The sequence below is a fragment of the Lagenorhynchus albirostris genome, chromosome 9, assembly GCF_949774975.1.
Source record: "Lagenorhynchus albirostris chromosome 9, mLagAlb1.1, whole genome shotgun sequence".
Taxonomy (NCBI): domain Eukaryota; kingdom Metazoa; phylum Chordata; class Mammalia; order Artiodactyla; family Delphinidae; genus Lagenorhynchus; species Lagenorhynchus albirostris.
Genome location: NC_083103.1, coordinates 52,208,226 through 52,224,265, shown reverse-complemented (window position 1 = coordinate 52,224,265; position 16,040 = coordinate 52,208,226). Strand labels below are relative to the sequence as shown.

General features: G+C 43.2%; 1 protein-coding gene across 1 annotated transcript in view; it reads right to left on the bottom strand.

Moving 5' to 3' along the window:
• RNF169 (ring finger protein 169) overlaps positions 1 to 5,846 on the bottom strand; it is an 83,857-nt gene extending 78,011 nt beyond the window's left edge. The window contains exon 1 of the mRNA XM_060160025.1: positions 5,345 to 5,846. Coding sequence (XP_060016008.1) covers positions 5,345 to 5,846 — 502 coding nt within the window. The remainder of the gene's footprint in view (positions 1 to 5,344) is intronic.
• Between the last annotated feature and the right edge of the window lie 10,194 nt (positions 5,847 to 16,040).

The following is a 16,040-nucleotide window of genomic DNA, read 5'->3' as shown; positions in this document are numbered from 1 at the left end:
ATACTGCGTTCTACAATTATATCTTGCGTTACAGTTATTGCATTTATTACCCCACATTCCAGTTACACATTTATATAGCAATCTTCTCAACTACACTGACTTTAAGAGACAGAATTATGCTTTATTTCTATTTGCAGCCCCAGTGCCTAGCACACAGAAGGCCCTCAACTCAGATGGTTACTAAATTAATGAATAACTAAAGGAAACATCCCCACAGTCACTGCATTAGTCCAGCCCGTCTTCACCTCTTGTCTGAACTACTAAAACAGTCCCCTAACTAGACTCCCTTCCTCCAGTTTCTATTCACATCTTTCCTCCACACTCCAACCAATACTGTCTTTCTAAAGCACATTATGACAGTATCATTCCATTACTTAAATATTTTTAAGGGCTCCACACTGTCTATAGGATAAAGTCCCAAATTCCTTCAGCATGACATACCATGACCTTCATGATCAAACTTCTGTAGTCTCTTCTCTCCTCCTTCCCCACTCCAGCCCCACATTCCATCTATATTTAACTTCCTGTCTGTCTCTGAATATGCCAAATGCCTTCATGCCTTTGTATGTGCAGGTTCTTTTGCCAGGAATGGCCATCTCCTCTTCCCTCACCTGGTGAACTCCTATTCTTTTTCCAACACACAGAGCAAATGCCTTCCTCAAGTTTCCTCAAAAGACTGTCAGTTATCCCACTGTTCTATTCTTCTTGGCATTATGCATTTACCTCACTTACACTTTGTATATTATTTGATAAGGTGTGTTTCCCCAACAAGACTGTGGAATCTTAAAGGACAGGAACCATGACTTACCCATCCTTTTTATTGTATTCTCTTACACAAGTGTGTGCCCTAAATGCTCACTGAAATAGTGGAATGAAATTTGACAAACATATCCTACATCCTACACTAAAGCAAACTCAGATTCAAATGAATTCAAGGCAGTCAAGTCTTCTAAGATTAAATGGAAATTAGACAGGGAGTAGAAACATGAATGGAAAACAAATAACACCTAAATTCCTGCTGCTCAATCCCGAATTCTACAGAATGGAGCTATTCTGTCAATGGTAATTAAGGCTTAGTTTATAAGGTAATCTCATCCTGAGTTTTAAAAAACACAAGGCAAATATTTCCACATTAGTAAAACACATAAGGACACTCAAATTCTGGAATATGTGTTACTAGGATAAAAAGTTGAGTCATTTTATACATTTTAAGACAAATCCCTTCAGACAAGGGAAATTCCTGTCCTTTTACACTACAATCATATGATTTCATTATTCACTAGTCCTACATGCAATTTAGGTTTGCACACATAACAAACATTGTCTGCCAACTGAGTAATAAACCAGAACTACTTGTTTTTCACAGAAAGAAGAAATTTTTTTAATGGATAAATGTCAACCCTAAATGAACAGGGAGGTTGGGGTGGGATAAAGGGAAGGAATAAATGGGGCACTATTCAATTTTTTTGAATTATTCAATTTTTGAAATGCACTTTTAACACTACAAATAGAAAAAAAATTAAACTGCCAACTTAAAGATTCATCAGCCTTTGTCTAGCTTTTCTCTTCAATTATTACCCATGGTAAAAGGACAAAGAATTGTCCTTAAAAGGTCCTGGTTTCAAGTTCAAAGGCAGCATAATTTAGAATGATCATCCTTGATTTCAAAAGACTAAATGAATTCTTAAAATTAATTATTATCAATGAGGCTTGGGACTTCCCTGGTGGCACAGTGGTTAATAATCCGCCTGCCAGTGTAGGGGGACACGGGTCCAAGTCCTGGTCCAGGAAGATCCCACATGTGGAGCACCTAAGCCCCTGCACCATAACTACTGAAGACAGCGCGCCTAGAGCCCGCGCTCGACAACAATAGAAGTCACCGCAATGAGAAGCCCACGCACCGCAATGAAGAGTAGCCCCCGCTCGCTGCAACTAGAGAAAACCCGCACAGCAACGAAGACCCAACGCAGCCAAAAATAAGTTAATTAATTAATTAAAAAAAATTCTTATCAATGAGGCTTAAATGTTCTTATATTTGCAAATCTACCTATGTATGTCTGTATGGTAAATCTTCTTTTTTAAAAATCAATGGACCAGGACTGTTTCTAAATTTAGAATATAAGCTCTAAGAGGGAGGGATCTTTGACTATTTTATTCACTGATGTCACCCAAGGATCTAGAACAGTGTCTGCCACAGAGTAGGCACTCATTACATACTTGCTTAATATTGCTCAATATGGTCCAAATACTTAATATGTCAATACATACAATGAGCTGCAGATCCTCATAGAACATACAGTTGAAGTCTAGGTTCATCTTGAAATGATCACTGACTTAACCTTCAACACACACTGCTGCTCAAATTAACCGATACTGTATCCAAAAGCAAATTGACAGTGTATGTAAGAATAAAATAAAACACTTAATACAGACGTTATTAAGGTTCTGAACTTTAAATCTTGAGAAGCTGACAAAAAACAAAAATATCACCAGCACAACCAAAATTTTCAACACACACAAACTCTTGCACTTTTTTCAAAAAAAATTCCAAAATTCAATTCAATTCAATTCCAAAAGAGGGACTTCAAGAAATTTAAAAAAAAAAAAAAAAGAAGTTAAGAATTTCACTTAAATACCAGTGAATTTACTACAAAATTTTATTTCCAGTTTTATAAAGCAGGTCTGCCCTTTCTTTTATCAATTGACCTAATTATGCCAAAAGAATACTGCTAAGCAATATACTTCTGTATTAACCTAAAATTGCTAATTTTGTTGCTGTTTCCCACTAATAAAAGTGTGATGTAATTATTATGAAACTGGTATTTTTACTGTCTATTACAAACCATCATGAACATTTAACTGTGAATTAGGTTATGTTTTAGCCCTTATTTAAGGGTTAGCCTTTCAGCCCTTGTTATCTGCTACTAACCCACAATGACCTGGTCACTCTCTTCTCTGTTCTGGGCCTCAGTTCTCTCTTCAGTAGAATGAGGGAACTGGGTTAAAACAAAAGTTCTTAACCTTTTTTTTTTGCAACACTTGGAGAATCTGGTGAAAGCTACAGGTGAACTATTCATAAAAACGTACATATATATTGTAAAACAATTTTATAAACAATAATTCATAATGGCAAAAGACTGGAAACAACCTAAATATCCATCAATAGATGATTAAGTAAATTATGTTACATCCATTCAATGAAATTCCTTGTAACTATAAGTACAATGAAGAAACCTTCTATGTACTGATATGAAAAGATATCCATCATGTATTGTTATATGAAAAAAAGCACCAGTGCATATAACATATAACCTTTTATGTAAAAAGATCAAAAAATAAAATAAATATATTTGAATTTCCATGTATAAGCATAACGAAACTGTGGAAGAATCAACATGAATCTTTGGTGAAAATGGGAAATGAAGAAAGGAGTAGGAGGAACCTTTTCATTGTATACTTTCTTATATTTTTGTTTGAATTATGTGAATTGCCTATTAAAGTTTTAAAGTAAAAAATATTGCATATAAACTCAAGAGGTCTAGACAACTTGCTAAAGCTAGAAGATAAACAGGGTTTATTCCCAAACCCTGTTCAGCAATACTCTTCTATAATGTTTTGACTTAACAAGCATGTAATTATATACACTCAATGATCCAACAATAAGAACACTTAAGGAAAAATATTTTTCATAATGGTCCTCATACAAACATATAAAGTAATTGGTGGATATTCAGTGACTCAACAGAGCCTAATTTGAAATCTCATTTTATATTGTTTTTCTTAATCACTGATACACAAATTTCTTCAAGGAAAAAGTTTGCACAAATCATCAAGTCATACACCCTCTCATGGTTCAAATCTCAGACCTGATATTCCACAAAGGAGTACAGGATTCGGAAATAGAAATTTGTATCCTACGTGACCATACAATCAATAGTACTAGTATGGAGACCAGAAAAATGCTGTCTTAATTTTTTTTCCCATAATCTCAGAATTTGAAGCAAATTAAATAGCATAGATGATGTTTGGGGAGGGCTTCATCCCTTTTCTGAGCAGGAATCAGGTGGAACTGGGTTTTCATCCTTGGGCAACTTACTTAACCTCTCTTGGCCTCAGTTCCATCTATAAAATGGAAATAAAAGTACCTATCTCATAAGGATGCTATGAAGCTTAAAAGGAATAACGAGGAACACAGAAAGTAAGACAGAAATAAAAATAAGGTATCCTAGGACAGTGGCAGGTGTCTGACTGCTTGAATCAAAACAGACTGCATTCTGGAACCTGTAGTTTCTAGTGACTGCACTTTCATACACAAGCAATGTCTCCTTTTCCCTACCGAAAATAGCACATGGCAGAATTCCCAACACAAAAGGTGCAAATATCTGTCCTTTCCTAATTATGTTTCTTGAAAAATCTCTTCCTAGGTAAGCTTTTATCAAAGAACTCTAGCTGTTGTATTGACTGGGTGTGTCTCAAAGAGTCCCAAGTTATAACAGTTTTGTTTTATGTTTTCAACAGGCACTTTCTATGTCAAGCTCAGCGCCAAAGAGTGGCAGGCTGCTGGGGGGGAGCCGGGGGGGGACGGGGGGAAGGCAAAGAAGTTGTAGACAACAGTCCTTCAACGGACTCCTAATTGCCAGGAAAATAGTAGGAAACCTACTGCCATCGAGATAGAAGCAGCCCCCGCCAACCAATCTCCGCTTCCAGAACTTTTAAACCCCATCCATCTTTTTTTGCAGAGCACTGCTGGAGCTTATTATTAGTTATTATAAATATAAATAGCCATCATTTATTACGTCTTCTCTACGTGCCAGGCTCTTGCGTTTTTCAAGATTTTGTGAAAACTGCACATGTAAACTCAGACGCTCAAGTCTGAAAAGCTCCCTTCGCATCCTCAAAATCAATCTAATCTGCCCCTCAAACTCCGTATATGCCACACCTCTCATTGACCCATTCAGGCCCAGGGATCACATCTTTACAAGCAATTCAACCCCAAGCTCTTCACCCAACACTAAATCAAGCACTTCTCGGATCCTCCACTGCCCCTACAAAGTTCGGTACCCTCCTCCACTCACCAATTCCAACCTGGCCCTAACTTGTTCCAAGAAATGCTATGGCTCCCTTCAAACTTCTGACTCCAAATCCATCGTGCCCGTACTTCATCCCGAAGTTCAAAATTCAGAAACACATACTGCACCTGGGCAAAGCCCGGTTCCAACCCCACGAGAACTCTCGACACCCGCTCGAGCAGGGCCAGGGCCTGGGACCCTCCACCCCCTAACCAGGCCAGGCCGGGGCGCGGCGGCCTCGCTCCGGACCCCAAGGGGAGGAGAGGAAACTCCACCTGGCTCCGCGGGCGCGCCGCGCGTCTCCTGCTCGGGCCTGGGCCCCGTGGCGGCCGCGCCCCCGTCACGACGCGAGCGGCAGCGCTCGGGTGGGCCGCGGCGGGCGCGCTCGCCCAGCACCTCCGCGTCGGGCTGCCAGTTGTCGCGGGCCCGACGGCGGGCCCAGCCCGGGCCGCGGGCGCGGCAGCGCGGGCAACCCGGGCCCGCCGCGTCGGCGGCGCGTTGGGCGCAGCCTCGGCACAGCGAGTGGCCGCACGGCAGGGCCGCCGCTTCCCCCGGGGTCTCCAGGCACCCAGCGCAGTCCGACTCCTCCGGCCGCGGCGGTGGCGGCGGCTGCAGCAACGGCGGCGGCAACACCAGCAGCGCGGGGCCAGAGGCCGGGCCCGGGGTCCCAGTCTTGGCTGCCGCCATCTCGTCACAGCGGCCCCGCCGACCCCGCCGATTCAGAGCTGCCGCTGCCGCCGCGGAAGAGGCCCGAGTACTCGGACCTGCCGCCGCCATCTTGTTTCCCGTTTGTAGGGAGAGTCCGTTGCGAGGGAGAAGAGTAGAGGGCGGGGCAGTGCGCGGCGGGCACCGCTATATACATATTCATGAGGGGCGGGGCTCCAGAAGAGGGTCTCTCGGGACATGGTTGGCGTAAGGTGAAACCTCATTAATATTTATTAGTTATCCTTTATATATCTGGTCTTCGGCCTCGCCTTCTACTCTTTGCGATTTCCTCTTAGTGGGCCAAATTAAGTTGAGGACTGAGGGGATTTATTTGGAAACTGAGCGATATTAAACTTTATGAAGTAATTACACTTATTTATCCTGCAATACCCTGATAACTGAGGCTAATGTGATTGGGGAGTATGTGAATTACTCAGAACCCTGCCTCTGCTTCATAGCTGCTGACTGAAACCAGTCCTACCCTGACCAGCAACTAACTGCCAAAAATAGCAGCTTCTTGTCAGTCCACATCTCAGTAAACTCTCTCTCCAGATTCCTTCCTGAAACTTCCCTCCCTTGGCTGGCAAAGCTACACTTTCCTTGTTTTTTTTTTCCCTCTCTCAGCTCTTTCTCAGACTCTTTTCCTGAGCCCTCCCCCTTGTTTCGGGCTTAAATGTGGGTATTCCTCTAGGCTCAGGCCTCAGTCCTCCACTCCTTTACGTGTATTGCCCCCCCCCAGCCCATACCCCACCTCACATTTTCTTCCAGCTGAAACTCTCGAATTGATATCTGCAGTCCACACATCCTGAGTCCAGCCCTGCATAGTTAACTGCCTGCTGGAAGCATCATCTTGGATGTCTGCATCCCTCATGTACCAAACTAAAGTCACTGTCTACCACCCTCCTTTCAAAACAGCTCTTCTTATTTCCCTCATTCCAGTAAAGGTACGATTCTCCCAGTTCCTCAAGCTCCAAACCTGGTAATCTTTACTTCTCCCTCATCTCCCACATCTGTCAGTTTCTTAGTTCTGTCAATTCTCCCACCAAAATGACCATTTTCCTACCTATCGTCTCTTCTTCATCCCATTCCCACTGCCCAATTCAGGTCTCATCATCTCTCACCTACATTATTGCAGAAGCTTCTATAAATTGTCTCCCTGCCCACAGACTCTCTTCCTCCAATCCATCCTCCATAGTTCTTAGAGTTACTTCCTAAAGGACAGCTCTGACCACACCATTCCTGCTTGGCTTAGTCACTGAGTGAGGTGCTCAGACTTTGGTGCCAGTCCCCTTTCTGGATGCAGAGGGTACAAGAGAAACAATAGCTTCCCTCTGACAGAGAGAAGGTTGTGCTACAGCGCTTCTCCCACCCTTTGCTTTTTTGCACTAAAGTAGATTTGGAGCAGGAAGGCATTCAGCAAATGGCATTTCCTCTTGGGAATCTTTATAAGAAAGCACAAGTTTTGTAAGGAGAGCAAATTAAAAAAAAAAAAGTAACATAATGTAATGGAAGGCATCAGAGGCCCTGGGTTTCCATGAGATTGCCTGGAAACAGTACCTGAGCTGATAGTAAACCAGTCCAAGGCAGAGTGATTGGTGGAAGTCAGCAGAGCAAAGAAAGAAGTGGATTCCCAAAATGAGAACCAGATGGCTAAAGGACAGTGAAGAATTGAAGAAGGGTCAATGCGTAATTGAAACAAGGGCTTGTGTGCACAGAGGCCCAGACAGTCAGAATCCTGACAAACTCAGAAGTATGGCTTCATCCAGGCTGTGCTTCCAAAGGTCCTCTTCATTTCACTTCCCACTTTGGATGGGAAGTGAGGATGCTTTGCACAGATTCTGACAAGGAAGGCCTGTGGTCCAGAGATCAAGCCAATTATTCTTAGAGACGGGGCCCTTGGTATGGGCTGTTCACTCTTGACAGTTTGGGGCTCTCAATCTGAAGTCTACTTTCTATTGGAGAAGCTGAACCATAGCAGTGTAGCATGCTTTCTCGAATACAAATAAAGACAAGAAATTTCTTTTTGCAGAGGGAAAAAGCAAGAGTTCTGAGTAATACTAGACCAAAAGCCAGGAGATCTAGGATTGGTCATGACCACTTTCTCCATTTCATTAATTTGGATAATTTCAAACAGATAAATTCCCTCTGGACCTTAGTCACCTCATCTTTAAAACAAGTGTACTGGAATTCAGCAGTTCTCAACCTGGGATACACTTCAGAAAGACACACACATGCGCATACACGAACACACACATATATACACATATGCCAACGTCCCTTTTCAGATCTACTGAACCCAAAACCTGAGGATGGGATGCCAGCATGTAAATTTTTATAATGCCATAGGAATTCTAATGAATACTCCTAGATAAGACCACTACAATGGATAAATTCAAAGGTCCTTTCTAGCTCTAACATTCTAGAAGTCTGACTCCCAATTTCCAGTCTCTTCTCTCCTCTATGCTGTTGCCAAAGTAATCTTACTAAAGCAGTATCTGTGACAGAAGGCAAGGCAAATCTAAGAAATTTGGAGAGTTATTCACTATGTGGGAAAATGAGGGCGATGAGGATGGTTTTAAAGTGTCAAGCCTGGGAAGCCTGAGATTATGATCGCAAATCACCACCAACAAAAGAGAGTAACTGGGAAGGAAAAGCAGTCTGAAAGATGAGGGCATGGTAGACATTTTGCTTTATTTAGTTACCATCAGCATCCAAAACTTCCTCCTGTTTGGGGGAATGACCCGTTTTGTGCAGTTTTGCTGAGACTAGGGAAGCTGAATCAGAGAGATAGCCTTCTCCCTGCCCCGGGGCAGCCAGAAAATGAAATATGACCTAGGCTCGGCCACGTGGCCACTCCTCTCTGAACTTTGAATCTTCAGGGGATGACACAAAGGCATATTGACAAGTTTAGAATTACAGGAATGGAGACAGTAGGTGTCCAACCACAGTGGGTCCCTTGGGGGTTGGGGTAGAAGGGGGAGTGTCCCTACCGTGGTGATGGTGGCCACGCCAGATTGTTCCTAAGGCACGAACTTGGCCGTAGTGCCTGCTGCCTGGCCTTCCTAGGTTACAACCCATTTTCCACAATCCAGCTTGCCAGCCTTCCTGTCAACTCTCTATATCCTTTGAGTAAATGTCTTTTTTTTCCTTAAATTACTCACAATTTCTGTTGTTTGTAACAAAGTACTCTGAGACACTGGTTTGTTGTTTTTAAAATGTCACCTGAAGGGACTTCCCTGGTGGTGCAGTGGTTGAGAATCCACCTGCCAGTGCAGGGGACACGGGTTCGATCCCCGATCCGGGAAGATCCCACATGCCGCGGAGCAGCTAAGCCCAAGTGCCACAACTACTGAGCCTGCGCTCTAGAGCCCGCGAGCCACAACTACTGAGTCCATGTGCCACAACTACTGAAGTCCGCAGGCTCTAGTGCCCACGTGCCTCAACTCCTGAGCCCACATGCTGCAACTATTGAAGCCCGTGCGCCTAGAGCCCACGCTCCGCAACAAGAGAAGCCACTGCAATGAGAAGCCTGTGCTCCACAACGAAGAGTAGCCCCTGCTCGCCACAACTAGAGAAAGCCTGCGCGCAGCAATGAAGAACCAATATGAAACCATCTGAGAAGCTTAGTCTGACAGCCTAAAGTAGAAGAAGCCCAAGTTGCATGTGTTGCTTTTTCCCAAATCCCCCACCTGTACCACAGTCCACCCAGGGAAGAAGGACTTACAGGCTTACTCGAATGCAGTCATTGAGGATGCCAACTGGAACAGGTCACGGTGCAGCCACACCTACAGTGCTTCCTCTCCAGCTGTCTTTTCTCTGCCATACTTTCTGACGATTGCATCACTGCCAAAATTCCCTGCCATCCTTCTCATAGTGTGTCCCTAACTAGCACTCCATGGTCCATACCACCGCCATCACTTTAGCTCTCCTCATCCACATCACTGCAAACCTACCCTCTTCCTTCCAGCTGGAGGCTCCAGCTACTTCCTGCTGGACTGAAAGACTCAAATGTGAAGCAAAGCTACTTGGCTCCGTTCCAGGTGGAGACAGGCTGTTCCTCCCTGTGGGCCCCCAAACCCCTTTTTGCCAGCCCAGGCACTGAGTCCCTCCTGAGGCCTCAAACATCTAGGAAGGAGAAGGCTCAGTCCCTCAGACCCCACCAGCCCCACCCCTCCTTTGCCCTGCTCATCTCTCCTGGTGGCATCTTCTTCCTGTACTCTTCCTCCCTCAAGCCAGATTTCTCCTTGTGATTTGGCCCCCCTCACTTTTGCTTTAAAGGTTCTTGCTACATTCTGTCACTCATCTTCAGTTCCTTCCCTTTTGTTTCAGGGGAAGAAGTAGTTCTTTTTGCAAAGCTCATCCTTCTACCTGTCATCTTTCCAGCCTCCTCCAGATTCTTTCCAAATGCTCTACAAATACAAATAAGACTTGGTTCCTGCCCCCCTCAAGGTCACAGCCTAACAGAGAGGCAAAACTGTACGTAAATAATTATCACGGAAAAAAAGAGACAATTACAACAGAATTACAAGCTCTAAAGCTGAGACATGTACAAGGTGCGATGGAAGCAGAGAGCAAAGCTGGTAGGGAGGGGGCAGTAGGAAAAGTTTCCCAGAGGAGGAGACATGTGAATTCTGTTTTGGACGATGAGGAAGAGTTCACTAGGTAGACACAGGAAAGGCATTCCAGACAGAGGAAAAACAAGAGCAAAAGCACAAACGTATGAAAGTTCAGGATCTGTGTGGAACTAATGAGGAATTTGATGTGGCTAGAACACTGGGTTGGACATGAGGCTAGAAAATTGGAGAAGAAAAGGAACTAGAATTTATTGAGCAACTACCACGTGCTAGGCACATGCCCAGCAGTAATCCATCTATCTCATTTAAACCTAAAGTAACCCTGTGAGCTGAGTATATTATTATCTCCATATTACAGAGAAATAAATTCAGGCTGTTGGGGGACCTTTGAAAAGTTTAATATTTGGACCAAGGGAGTGTTAGGTATAGATTTGTATTTTATAAGGATACCTCTCAATCTTATAATTACCAGTGAGGAATAAAAATAATCTAAGCAGACTTCATCCCACCTCCATGGAGTTGAGGTGTCATTGGAGAAAGTATAGTGCACTTAACATTCATATATTCAACAAGTATCTAGAGAGCACCTACTATGTGGTAGGATAATATAGGTGCTGAGAATTCAGGAGTGAACAAGGCAGGCAAGGTGTGGATGCTGGGCCAGCTTTGGTGGGACCAGCTTTAGGTACAGTATTTGGCACATTCTAGATGCTGCGGAATGAATGAATGTTATACCCTTAGTTATGTCTTTAGTGTTTAGCAAGGTTCAAAGAGCAGTGCATTGCCAGAAAAGAAAAAAATCTGTTTAACCAACAAGCACGTTGGTGGAGAAAAATAATTCTTTAATTTCTTTAAACTTCCCCCTCTAGATACCTATAAATCCACCTAAAATCCACAGCTGGTTTCACTCTCTCTCTTTCACTCTCTGCACCTCCCTCCCATCCCCTTGGTCTTGCTTCCTCTCTTCCCTACCCTCAGGCTCTGGCCCAAGATTCCAAGCAAAGAATTCCCTCTTTTATTTGGTTGTTCTTCTCTTAAGGCAATAGAGGTGGCTCTAAGAAATCCTTTAGGTTCAACATATACAGAATAAGGAAATAAATGGCCCTTCTTAACTCCACTTCAGAGTGAGACACCTAAAAGGCAAAACTTTGGGGTCCATTGGGAGCCCACATAGGTCAAACTTCTGGGACACAGAACAGGTGGAGCAGGGTGGAGAGAATATCTGGAGAGGCAAACAGAAAATATACAGCACATTTTCCATCTAGTCCTGCCTTCTTTTATTTTCTATCTTGCAGCCAGAATGAATGATCTTTCTGAAGTATGAATCTGGGGGGCATGGAGGTGGAGGCGGAATTAGATGAAGGTGATCAAAGAGTATAAACTTCTACTTATAAGGTAAATAAGTACTAGGGATGTAATGTACTACTTGATTAATGTAATTAACACTGTTGTATGTTACATATGAAAGTTGTTAAAGAGAGTAAACCCTAAGAGTTCTCACCACAGAAAAAAATTTCTTTTTTTAAAATTTTGTATCTATATGAGATAAGGGATGTTCCCTTAACTTACTGTGATAATCATTTCACGTTGCATGTAAGTCAAATCATTATGCTGCACACCTGAAACTTATACAGTGTTGTATATGAATTCAATCTCAATAAAACTGGAAGAAAAATATAAAGCATGAATCTAAAAAATAATGATAGTAAAAGACAAACTTTTCTCCGCTATTATTGATTACCTTTTACAGTATAATAACATGTCTTATTCTAGTCTGTCTGTTTTTCTCATCTCATCAAAGAAATCCTTCTGCTACCTTCACTTTTTCTGGACCAAGTGCCCCAGAAGGAGGGGCTCATGGCCCTACTCCAGGAAAAGAGTGGGAAGGAGCAAAAACCCTCATTTTGTCATAAATAAATGGGTGGATAGTAATTCTGACCAGAATGAAAAATTTGCCTCTGCTTTGTTCTGGATGTTCAATTGCTCTCCTGTAAAATAGGTATCAGAAAGCCCAAGGGGGAGGGGTAGAGTTGGAGGACACTGGGGTTCAGGACTACAACTTCAAATTCATCTGTCCTTAGACTCGAATTTGGCCAAGAGGGACAATGGATTATGTACTCATATCACTGTCCAATTCTTCTGAACCCAAACTAGCTGGAGACAAGAGGCAGTGCTCTAAGGATCGGTTTCTTTCCATGTGAAATAAGAACAAAGAGAGAATGGAGGAGTACAATTCCTCAATTATTCTGAAAGTAGAAAAAAAAATTTGCCTCAGAGAGAGTACTGTGATGGGAGCAGAAGAAAAAGTCAGGGGGGCTACAAAAGAGCTTCTAAAGATTGACTTCCAGTGGTTTGAATAGAAACAGATATGAGATGGATTTAGCTGGAGGCCGAGAACAGAGAGCATGATCTCCCAAGTTCCTTCGTCCTGAAGGAGGATAGGATTCTATACCGATCCACCAGGGACCAGCTGATTGGTTCTCTTCTAGAATGGTCATTGTTCCACAGTTCTTTGTTTACTAGGCTCTGGGCTCTGCTATCTCCGTCCGGGAGAAAAGCCAGGTCTCCCGGGATTGTGATGTCGCTGAGTGACCACCAGGGGGCAAACCAAGACTACTGAGCTCTTCCCACCACCTCTTCCACCCAGTTTCCATGGAGCCAAACTCGGAATGTCAGAGCTGGAATCCGCTTTAGAAACCATCCAAGGCTTCTGATCAAACATCTTTCTTTACAGGGATGAAAACCAAGGCCTAAAGGAAAGAAATCATTTGTCAAGGCCACATAGTGAATTAATGGTAAAGTCGGAACCAGAAACTAAGTCTACTGGCTATTCCAGTCCTATACGTGTTCTACCACACCAAGCTTTCTCCTGTCTCATATTTAATTCTAGAATACACTGGTTTTTAATAACATCCTTTCCATAAAAAGGACTTGTCTCTCTAATTAGATTGTAAATCCTTGGGGCCAGGGACCATGTTTTGCCCAACATTGTACATCTTCTCCTTCAGAACCTAGCATATGGTACTGTAGGCAGCCTATGCCCCTGTAGGCAGCCTATGCCCAATACCAGATGCAGGATTTCAACAGATATTGTGAAACTGCTATGTGGTAGGCCCAGCAATGGTTCCTGAGAACACAGAGATGAAAATATATTGTCCCTGTCCACAAGGAGCTCACTATCTAGAGGAGAAGGCAGATATGTCAACAAATGACTATAATTCAGGAGATGAGTTTTTAACAGTGGTGTAGACAAAGTGAAGCACAAGAAGAAGAAGTGACTAACTACCTGGATGGAATACAAAACTGGGTCCTAAGGAAGAATGAGAACTCATCAAAGACAGGGAATGGGAATTCTAAATAGAAGGAATAGTAGAATAAGCCGACACACAGAGACGTGTAGATAGGGTGTGTCAGGTGAAAACGATTGGTTTGGAGTAACTGGAGCTTAGTATATATAAGAAGCTGGACTGGGGATGGAGTAGCAAATAAGGCTAGGAACGAAGTTTGAGGTCAGCTGTAAAGTTGATGTCTATTCATTCACTCGTTCATTCTACAGACAGTAAGTACCCCCATGTGCTATGCGGCACTATTGTAGGTTGTGAGATGATAATAAAAGTGAGAGCAGTAATAATAATGATGAAAATACAAGCATGGTTGAATTCCGAGGATTTGGAGTCTTGAGTTTAGGGTCCGTTCCTCACAGGAATCAGATAATCCAGATAATCCAGATATCTTCCATTTATTTTCATTTATTAAAAAAAAATTCAGTAAGCCCCTTCTATGTGCTAGGCACTGTTCTACCAACTAGGAATAAAACAGAGATCAAGAATTAGGGTCCATGGGACTTCCCTGGTGGTGCAGTGGTTAAGAATCTGCCTGCCAATTCAGGGGACACGGGTTCGAGCCCTGGTCCAGGAAGATCCCACATGCCGCAGAGCACTTAAGCCCCTGCGCCACAACTACTCAGCCTGCGCTCTAGAGCCCGCGAGCCACAACTACTGAAGCCCGCGTGCCTAGAGCCCATGCTCCGCAACAAGAGAAGCCACCGCAGTGAGAAGCCCGGGTACCACAATGAAGAGTAGCCCCTGCCCGCTGCAACTAGAGAAAGCCTGAGTGCAGCAATGAAGACCCAACGCAGCCCAACAAATTAATTAATTAATTTTTTTAAAAAAAACATTACGGTCCAGGCTGTTATAGAGCTTACATTGCTCATGCCAGAGGCAGATAATATAATAATGAAGAAATACATTGCAGATAATGATGTGACACAATGGAAACAAAATAAGGCAATATGATAGAAAATGATGGGAAGGGGACATCATTAGACAGGTTGCACAAAGGAAACCTCACTGAGGAAGTGACATCTGAGCTGAATATAGTGTCAGCTGGGGAAAAAAAAGCTGAGGGAAGAGCATTCCAAGCAGGAGAAACTTCCAGGCCAAAGACCCTGCCAAGGGTCCAGGCAGCTTGGTGTACCCAGGGACAGAAAGAAAGCCAATGTACTAGAACCTTGCAGGCCCCGGCAGGAGGGTCTACAGTTAGAGGGCAGGCAGAGGCCAGGTCATGGAGGGGTTTTCAAAATATGACAAAAGGTTTAGATTTTATTCTAAGTGCAATGGAGAGGTTTTAAGCAAGAAGGTGACACTGAATGATTTACATTTTTAAAAGATAACTCTGGTGGTTCCTCACTCTACCTTTGGGTGGATCCAGTGCCTGCCACTGTCTGGCTATAGAACCCAAGTCGTGTGGCACTGTTTACTGGTGCTCTAGCTACATCTTCACAGACCTATGGAAAGAAGTCTCTGAGGACAAACTGCTTTTCAAAAGTCCCCCTGAGCTTGGAGGAGGTAGGAACAGAAGATCCATTCTCCTTGGTGCTTGGTTAGTGATGACGCCAGCAGTGGAGGAGGCGTCTGGTCGGTCGCAAAGCTTAGGACCTGGACGAAGGATGCTCCCACTCCATGTCTTCCATTGAAGACACTTTGTCCCCACTCAGTTTCGCTCATGAGGGCTCTGTGAAATTAAGGGCTATGTGCTCCCCCATCCTGCTTTCCTGATACCTCCTCCATCAGAATCTCTGTGTGCAGGCTGTCCTGGGAAGAGATGGCCCACTGACGGAGGAAAAAAAAGGACTTAGGAATATTCACATAGCCACATAAGTACCCATACAAATAAATATGGGTGAGCCTCATGTTCATTCTACAAACATTTATTTAGGCCAACTACATGCACAGTACCTGGAGATCCAAACGAACATGTCCTAAAATAACGGTAGGTCTTAAATAAATATGTTTTACATGGATGAATAACTCTGACCTGGCTGAAGAGTAGAAGTGGAGTGGGGACTGTTCACTTTACAAATAACATCAACTTTAACAGCTCCTATAAATAAGACTCTCCTCTTAATGTATCTAAATTGGACACAACTTTCAAGAGTCAATTTGTTCACCCTTTTCAGGGCATCACATAAAGGCAATGTGCTAGAGTTGGCTTATAAGGGCTTGGGAGAGCCCAGTGGTAAATTTTCAGGAATTTTGCAAGCTGATTGTTAAACTCGGTCATTACTAAACAGTAACTTATATAAATTTACAGTTAAATAATTTATATTTAAAACATTCAAAGTATTGCCTCCTAATTATTTTATTACATTTTACTATCAATGTTCTTGAAGTTATTTACATTTATTGTATCT